The sequence below is a fragment of the Hipposideros armiger genome, unplaced genomic scaffold (assembly GCF_001890085.2).
Source record: "Hipposideros armiger isolate ML-2016 unplaced genomic scaffold, ASM189008v1 scaffold_137, whole genome shotgun sequence".
NCBI classification, from domain to species: Eukaryota; Metazoa; Chordata; class Mammalia; order Chiroptera; family Hipposideridae; genus Hipposideros; species Hipposideros armiger.
This window is the reverse complement of record NW_017731487.1, coordinates 1853248-1862017: the sequence shown is the minus strand read 5'-3', so window position 1 is coordinate 1862017 and position 8770 is coordinate 1853248. Positions and strand designations below refer to the sequence as shown.

Genomic DNA, 8770 nt, shown 5'->3' with positions numbered 1-8770 from the left:
CCCCACCCTGCAGCTCAGATGGGCCAGACCAACACACACACCACAGCTCCCGCCCTTCCTGGGCACAGTGGGGAGCTGCCCTGTCCCCAGGGCAACCGTCAACATAGGCAGGAGCTCAAAACACAATGGGCTCAATTACTCTCCCAGCCTGGAAGGCCTGGTCCTCATCCACCACTCTGAGCTCAGGGTCCAGAGGGGTAGTGAGGTGGACCCCAGCACAGGCTCTCCTGGGGTTAGGAGGGAGGGGCATCCTGGGAGAGGTCCGAGCTCAAGCAGGAACACACACACACACACACACACACACACACACACACACACACACACACACACGCACGCACGCGCGCGCGCGCGCATCCATGGGGGGCCACTCCACCGCTGGGCTCCAGAAAACCACATCAGCTGGGTACCGACTGCCTTCCACCAGGCCGCCAGCTTTAGTCTCCTCCACTGCCCGGGGTAGCCCTGTGGTGGGCAGGGGACTTGGTAGTGGCCTGGCCCTGAGGGCTGATGGTGTGCAGCAGGACCAGCTGTGGAGAGAACTCCTGGAGGCCGAGAGGCGGAGCCAGCAGCGCTGGTGAGTGCCCTGCCCTGCCCTGCCCACCCTGCCCCCAGCCTCAATGTCTAGGAAGCTTCTAGAGAAAGAGAAACCTGAGGGTGAGAGGGAAGCCCCGGCAAAGTGCATTGATGGGAAAGTGCTGGGGCCGAATGGCAGAGAGTATTGGGGTGGGGAGAGGGGCAGGGGGGAGGCAAGAGAGCCAAGCCTTGGCCAGACTTGGGCTTAGAGAATGGGAGGGAGTGGGGGGGGGCAGGTACGGGGCCAGTGCACCACCCCCCCCACCCCCCCACCCCCGGCTCATTCTGGAATCCCAGCACACGGGGTGGTGACCAGGAACCTGGGAGGCAGACTGGAGGACGCTCTGACCATCTGAGGAGGACACTTGATTTACTCAATCCAAGAATTCCTAGGGGAGCCGCTCTGTGGGGCTGCCGTGGGGACAACACCGGCCTGACCCCAGCTCCATGGAGCCTTCCTTCCCAGGACAGGGCAGCAGCGAGCAAGTGGAGAAATAGCTGAGAGACCAGAAACTGACTCTAGGCGGTGGGGCTCAGGGGCTGTGAGGATTGGGGCAGAGACTAGTTTTATGATGAGTGTTAGACAATTGTTTGACTTTTCACAAACAGATTAAAATAAAAACTGAATTACCCAGTGCAAGTAATGCCGGCTTCTTCACTGTCACTCCCTGTTTGTCCGAAACCTCCCCGTCTTCCTCTGCCACACACACTGGAAGGTTACAAAGGTTTGAGGAAGTGAAAACTGGTCCTTACAAGTTACTTGGGGATCCCCACAGTGGCCCGCTGACAAGGCAGAGGTACGTGGGGACAGCGCATCACTGCTTTCCTTCCGACCCGGCTATCCCTGCAGCAACACAGCTTCCACTCTAGGACAAGCCATTGATTCTTGAAATGTTTCTTCATTGCATAAGATATTAGCATAAACGCACACTTGGGTGATACATGGCATTCGTTTCACCTAAACATTAATTCCTCCATGATAGAATAAATGTGTTCGTGGCATTGGCTTATTAACTTGACACAGAAAAGTCATTTGTGAAAATGTCACAGGAAGAACTCACATGGCCAACGTGTGTTCGTTTCCAGGGCTCAGAATTGGAGTTTCCTGAAAGACTATGACCCCATGGTAAGACACACATGCCGCTGGAACATGTATTCACTCATTTAACATGTATTGAGAATCCACAGGGTGCTGGCTGCTGGAAGGTACAGAGACAGATAAAATACAGTCTTGTTCCAAGAAGCTTGGAGTCTGGTGGGAAAGAAAATAGTTACGTGGAGCATTTAGAGATGAATTCTTCCCCGTGTTTCTCGACTTTATTAAGATGAACCGACTGGACATGATGGACGGCTGCTGCTGAACTTTGCCCCCTGGTATGAGATGTCAGCAGTGTAGAGTGAGGTGTGGTGTGCCCCATATGGAGAATGAGTTTGGGTGAAATACTTTGTAAAAACTCATTCCTGCCTCTAGTAGTACCACCTCCAATCTATCCTACTTGAGTAATTTTCCTAAACTGCAAAACTGATCCTCTCTCTCCCCAGCTTAAAATCCTCCAGTAAATCTGCACTTTCCAGGGTGGCTTACAACACATCTCATGACCCAGCCCCTCCTCCCTTGCTCACCCCACAATGACCAACCCCCACTCTCTTATCCAGGCCTTTGTGCATGCTGTTCCCCTCCTGAAATACCCTTCCCACCTTGTCAGCCTGATGGACTCTTATTCATCCTTCAGGACCCCACTCAAGTCTCCTCTTCTGAGAAATTTCCTCTTCTTGAGTGGACTTGACCAGCTCCCTCTGTTCTTCTGGACTTTACTCACCAGCATATCTAATCCATTCCTTTGGCTTAGCACGTTATGTTGCAATGATCGATTTCACCCGTTTGTGGGCTCCCTACGAGCAAGGACAAGGAGGACTTCATCCCTGCACACACACACACACACACACACACCCCTCCCAACACCCAGTAAAATATCACTCTGTTTGTGCTGGATGAATGAGCAAATGGGACCATGAAGTCGGCCATGAGAAGAATGGTCAGAGAACCACCTGGAAAATTGAGCAGGGTAGTGCGTCAACCAAGGTGGTGGTGGCCACGCTGATGTGGACATTGTGTGGTTCAGGGAAGGCGTCACCTCTTCACTCTGGCCTTGCTGGATTGCTGTCGTCCCCCAGATAGAAAATTCAGTTCCTGGGACCTTAAATCCTATGCTGAGCTCTTGGTCCGGGCTTCTTCCAGCCTCCGAGTCCTGCCCGGCCGAGGGCTACGTAGCAGCCTGAACACTGAGCCCTGCGTCACACCCAGCAGTGGGGCCACCTCAGCATGGACTTTCCCGAGTGAAAGCTAGGATTTCATTCAATAACTGGTCCTGTCACTTCTATGCCAACAAAGAAGCAAAGTTAGCCACACACACGGGTGGGGGGAGGACTGAGGATTTTGCTCCACTCACCAGATTTTTTTGAATCCCTATTTACTCACGGACTCATCCATCAGTTACGGAAGCCACTAGATAAATCACCTGTGGCTTATTCTTAGAAGCTGCAAGGAGAATGAATGAACCGCAACACGCACAAAAACATGGATGAATCTCTCAAATGTCCATGAGAGAAAGTAGCCAGAGGGGTTATGGTCCCATGAAGACTGAGGGGTTAAAAGGAGGTGTTGGGGGAGGGAGGCTGATCAAGTTCTAGTTCCTGATGGGGTGGGGCCACACAGGCAGGCGTGGGCGGTTGTTGAGCTGCACAGTTATGATTTGTGCACTTTTCTGTGTGTATGTTAGACTTGAAGTAAAAATTCACCAAAAAGCCAAACCGAATCTATGGCACTGCCACCGTATATGAAGCAGCACCTGAGATGTTACCCCCGCAGCATGTGACATGAACTGTCCCCTCTCCTTCAGGGCAATAAGAAGGAATCCAAGAAGCTGCCGGAGCACATGCCTCTCTTTTCTGACACTGTCCCCAATTCCACGAACCGGGTCGTGGGCAGCAGAGTGGACACGCCCCTGGGGAAAACGCTCATCAGCCTGGACTTCTTCTTCGTAGAAGGAGCCCGGAAGAAGAAGCTGGATGTCGAGCTGCAGCCCATCTAGGAGAAGGAGGGCGGTCAGGGCTGCCCCAGGTGGGTGTGCGCGGGGAGCGGGCACCTGCAGCTGACCTGCCACCATGGCCCCAGTCAGAGTCCCGCACGTGCCAGCCGGGGGCGTATTATCCCTGCGCCCCGTACGGCCGCTACGTGGGCTTTGTTGGCTCACTTTAACCCATGAGATTAAGAGGACTCGAGAAACCTGCCCGCAATGGTGGGGTTTCTGCTCAGGGGCCCACGAAAGAGCCCTGCTTCATGCTCAGGTGCACTGACTGCCTGGGTGCAAATCGTGCTCCTGACTCAGCAGCGGTGGAACGTTGGGCAGGTGGTTGGAACCCTCTGTGCCTCCATTTCCCAACTGTAAAGTGGGTATTTGTTTCCTATTGCTGCTGTAACAAGTGGCCACAAATTGAGTGACTTCAAACAACACATATGCATTACCTTAGAGTTCTGGAGGTCAGACATCCAAAATGTGTCACGCTGGGTAAAAATCAAAGTGTCAGCAGGGCCGTGTTCCTCTCTGGAGGCTCCAACTACCTGTTTCCTCACCTTTTTCAGCTTCTGGAGGCTGCCCACTTTCCTCGGCCGGTGGCCCCCTTCAAATTCAAAGGCAGCAACGCAGCATTTCCCACCCGACCCACCGAGGACCCGAGATGAGGCAGTGCCGTCCGCCCCTGGGAACCTGGGGCCTGGAGTCATTCCACATCCAGGATCCCATCTCATGCCTGACTCACCGCGTTCTCCTCGCCGGCCTCAGTGATCCACAGCTGTAAAGCAGGGAGGGGAGAGTCCAAGGGTGTCACCAGCTCCAGGGTCTGTCCTCTGAGCACACAGCGAGTCTGAATCACACAGGTTTGAGGCTCTCTTACACAGTGCAGTGGTTGGCCACGGTTCCCAGAATAGGAGGGGTGGTGGGGCCCCCGGCTGAAGCAGCTCTCTCCTAAGGCTGGTCCTGGTGCCACCTCCAGGATAAACAGAGCCTAGTACAGGCAGAGAGAAGAGAGAGCCGCTGCCATGGGCAGGACCAGGAATGTCCAACCAGGAAGATCTCGAACTGGGAGCAGCCTCCTTGCTTCCACGGGTCATTGCAGTGACATAATGAGAGCTAAACACCTGGCACACAGCAGGCGCTGCACATTCCGGATGCTTCTGTAGTTGTCCCTGCTGCTACTGATAAGCCTTCGCTGCTTGTCAGAGAGCGTTTTACTTCCCTATTTTGCTTTACCTATGAGCAGTAACTGTCCACTGATTCGTAATCTAACCGGGGCAGCGGCCAGTGTGATGCCCATCACATGTGTGATAGCAGAGGTATCTGAGAACTACCTAAGTGAGTTTACTGAAACCCTGGCGGACACTCAGTCAACTGCCTAGATTCCCTTTGAAAATAACCCCTGAGATCACACCTCAGCCCACCTGAAACTCAGAGATGCTCCTCCTCTGTGCTCCCGGCGTCTCCCCTGATGCATCCTTTTCTTCAGCGATGTCTTCCCCTCCCTGCCCGATGCCTGCACACTCGTGCTCCCTTTCCTCTCCCTGTCCTCAGACGCTACAGGACAGAGTCCAAAACTCATGAACAAAGGTCCACGGTCAAGTTACAGCTGATTCCTTGTGTTGGCAGCAGATCATTGTAAGTTGGGAGAGGCAGGGAGAGGCCACGGAGGGCGGGAGCGCTCTTCGCCCTCCATCATCACAGACAGCCGACCTGGCGGCTGGCGGCTCCGTGGCAGTCTTTCCCAGCCTTCCTGCAGTCTTGGCCCTCAGTGCCAGCCCTTGGCCCTGTGGGTCACACACCATCTCGTCCCCAGGGTCCCAGGCCCTCTCCTGCTCCCCAGTCTTCTGAGCACCAGGAGCCCTGCTGTCTGGTCTGAGTGACAGAGCCCTGGGAGCTCTAAGGAAAGACAGGTGGGAAGCCAGGGAGGGGCTGGCAGAGACTTCCGACCAAACGCCCACTGACCTGCGACGGCCTGAGTCCTCCACCTCCAGCTTCGACACCCAAGCACATCAGAACAACAACAGTTTAGGCTGGATTTGCCCTCCCTGCTTCCTACCACTCCCTACCATCCAATGAGGAATAACAAACAGAAATCGCATCTTCTGGCCAAAGCATCCCAGATCCTGGTGGCATTGGCCAGTGGTCAGTGCGCCCCATGCTGAGGGCACGGCAACATGAAGCCAGAGCTGTGACAGTCGGCCGACAAGAGCGCTGGGAAGAGGTGGTGGCAGCTTTCTAAATGGGAGGCTTTCCTGGTGATGCCAACAGTGGTGGAGGTGACAACGGCAGCTCCCTCCCAGGGCAATTGTTCAGCAAGTTTCCGGAAGTTGTTCCTTGGAGATGCTCAATAAAATCTGCTTCCTCGTCCTTCCATCGATTCAGCCTAATGCCTCGTAATGATAATGACGCTAACGGAAGAGGAAGATTCTGTGCTCTGTAATCAAACACTCTCCAATACACTCTTCTTGATGCAGACCTTTCTGACCCCTCAAAGTTCCAGAACGTCCCATTGTCTCCAGGGACCATGTCTGTGCAGCCCACCCAGGACTCGTTTTGAATTTACCATAGCGAGCGCGCTTCCAGGTCCCGTGACCCAAAGAGGAGTGGTGTTGATTCTGACGGTCCCAAGGGCTGTGGTGGAAGTGGGGCGGCCTGGTCTTGAGGCCACTCGATTTTTATGATGACGCAACGGACTCTTCAGTGCAGCCCACAGTAAAGAAGACACTCATGCACTGCACCACTTGGCTGTCTTTGAAGATTAGCTGCATTTTAGATCGATGTCAGGGGGTATAATAGCATTTCAAACTCACCGTGGTCCATTATGCACACGGCAGAAGCGTGGCCGAGAAACTCAGTACGGACGAAGGGGTCCCATAAGGAATGCAGTCATGCTTCTCAGCTTGGTGTGCATGCAGGTCTGGGGTGTTGGCAAAAGGAAGACTCCGGTTCAGCGTGTGTGTGAGTGTGTGTGTGTGTGTGATTATATTACATATGTAATGTATGTGAGTACAGGGTATGTGTGTGTACATACATATATGACTGAATTATCCCCCCCATTCATGTTCAAGTCCTAACCCCCAACGTGGCTATATTTGGAGACAGAGCCTTTAAAGAGTAATTAAGGATAAATGAGGTCATCAGGGTGGGGCCCTAATCCAACAGGATGGGTGCCCTTATAAGAAGAGAGAGAAACACCAGGAATGAGCACAGAGACGAAGCCACAGGAGGGCACACTGAGAAGATGGCCATCTGCAAGCCAAGGAGGGAGGTCTCACCAGAAACCAACTGCCGGCACCTTGGACTTCCAGCCTCCAGAACTGTGAGAAAAAGAATTTTTGTTGTTTAAGCCACACAGTTTGTGGCGTTTTGTTAAGGCAGCCCAAGCAGACTAATACTCCACACACATGCATACACGGACACACATATCCTAGCTCTGTCTTCTGAGAGGCCAGAAGCAATGACGCCTCCGGAGCAATTAAGCACAGCTGGTCCCAGGGCTCTGCTTCTCAACACCATCGTCTAGTCATGAAAAGGATGAGGGGCTCCGTAGGCAAATGGCTGACTCCAGGGGAAGCCTGGGCCACAGTCAGGGCAAGGCCCGGTGACGAAATGCATGACAAACTGCTGGTGCTGCCAGTCCCGGAGAGCCAACCTTCTGATGAGCGCCAGGCAGCTTTTGGGAGGTCCACCTTTTCGGGGAGAACACAGATGCACGGAGAAGCTGAGTGAATTGCCTAAAGCCACACACTCCCTAAGTGGCAGATCGGGGGTCATGAAGGCCCTCCTCCCAGAGTCTCTGCTCGCCCCAGATTTCAGGGCAGCGAGCCTGCACAGAGCAGAAAGGGCACCGTACCGGGAATGAAGATGGACTGCAGCTGCTGCTGGCTATGTGACAGGAGGCTAGCTGCCCCACGGCCCTGAAGCTCAAAACCTCACCTTAAAATGGACAACAGCACTTGGTGCCCTCCTTCGCTTTTAGACCTTTTAATATGGAACATGTCAAACCTATACAAAAGTAGAGCGTGCAGCATAATACTCTCCCATGTCATTACCATAATCGACTTTAAAAATGAACAGCTCACGGCTAATCTTGTTTCGTCTACATCTCCACCCTCCCACCCAAACCCCCAATATTTTAAGGCAAATTCCAGACATCGTATTTCATGTGTAAATATTTCAGGATCTCTAAAAGGTAAGGGCCACACACACACACACACACACACACACACACACACACACACACATCTTTGTTTTCCTCTGTAAAGGTTTGCTTTTAAACATCCTGTTCTCCTTTAGCCTTGGCAGGGACTCAAAATCTTCTGGATTTTTCCAGAGCAATGGGATGTTGGCCAGGTGAGGGCTGGAGGCTCCGGAAGATGGGGCTGAGAGAGGGAAAGCCACTAATGCTTGGCTGAGGTTCAGAGGACAAAACCAGCAACGGTGGATTTCAGCATTGCCTTTTTGTGGCTTTTCCTGCTTCCTAACCTGGACTTACTACCCATTAGATTTTGAGAGTCGAAATGCACCCCACCCCCTCATTTTGAGCAGCGTCTAAGTTACCTTCTTTTGTCAACAGAAATCTAGTTTACCTCCTTTAAGAAACACACTCATTCTGCAGTGCCAGGCTTGGGCGGGGACGGAGGGGCGTGCGGAGGTGCAGGAGGGTGCTTCCGGCCTGAGGCCCGAGCCCCCCGGGAGGAGGCTTCCCAGGGCTGGGGAGGGGCGCTGTCCCTCTCGGCCGCAGGAAAGGGCAGGAAATGAACCCGCCTGGAGGTTCTGGCCCCCCGGGACCGCGGCAAATCCTCAAGCCTTTCCAAGCCTGTTTCCCGCCTGTATGTAAAGCGTGGAGGATGAGCGTAAGCTAAACTGGGTCGTTCAGGTCCTTGCAAGTTTTCATCTCTGAAATGCTCACTGAGAAAAACAAAGGAAAACACTTTTAGAGAGTGAAAAATCCCACAAAAATGGCCCATTTCCCGCGGGGGGGTGCCTGTTTGCCCTTCCGGGGTTCAGTCTCTGCCCACCCAACACGTGGGAAAGCGGTACTGTCTGGGGGTGGGGAAGGGAGGGTGTCTCCCGGCTCAGAACCGCGCGGGTCGGCTTCACACAGAAAAGTGAATCAG

The 8770-nt window shown here is 53.6% G+C and overlaps 1 protein-coding gene across 1 annotated transcript; it reads left to right on the top strand.

Annotated features, from left to right (window-relative positions):
- The first annotated feature begins 337 nt into the window (after window positions 1–337).
- On the top strand, window positions 338–6679 carry CIMIP5 (ciliary microtubule inner protein 5). The gene is made up of 4 exons (XM_019650001.1): window positions 338–574; window positions 1660–1699; window positions 3474–3694; window positions 4217–6679. Exons 1-3 carry the CDS (start codon window positions 357–359, stop codon window positions 3663–3665), a joined length of 450 nt encoding a protein of 149 aa, XP_019505546.1. The 5' UTR covers window positions 338–356; the 3' UTR covers window positions 3666–3694; window positions 4217–6679.
- Window positions 6680–8770: the final 2091 nt, after the last annotated feature.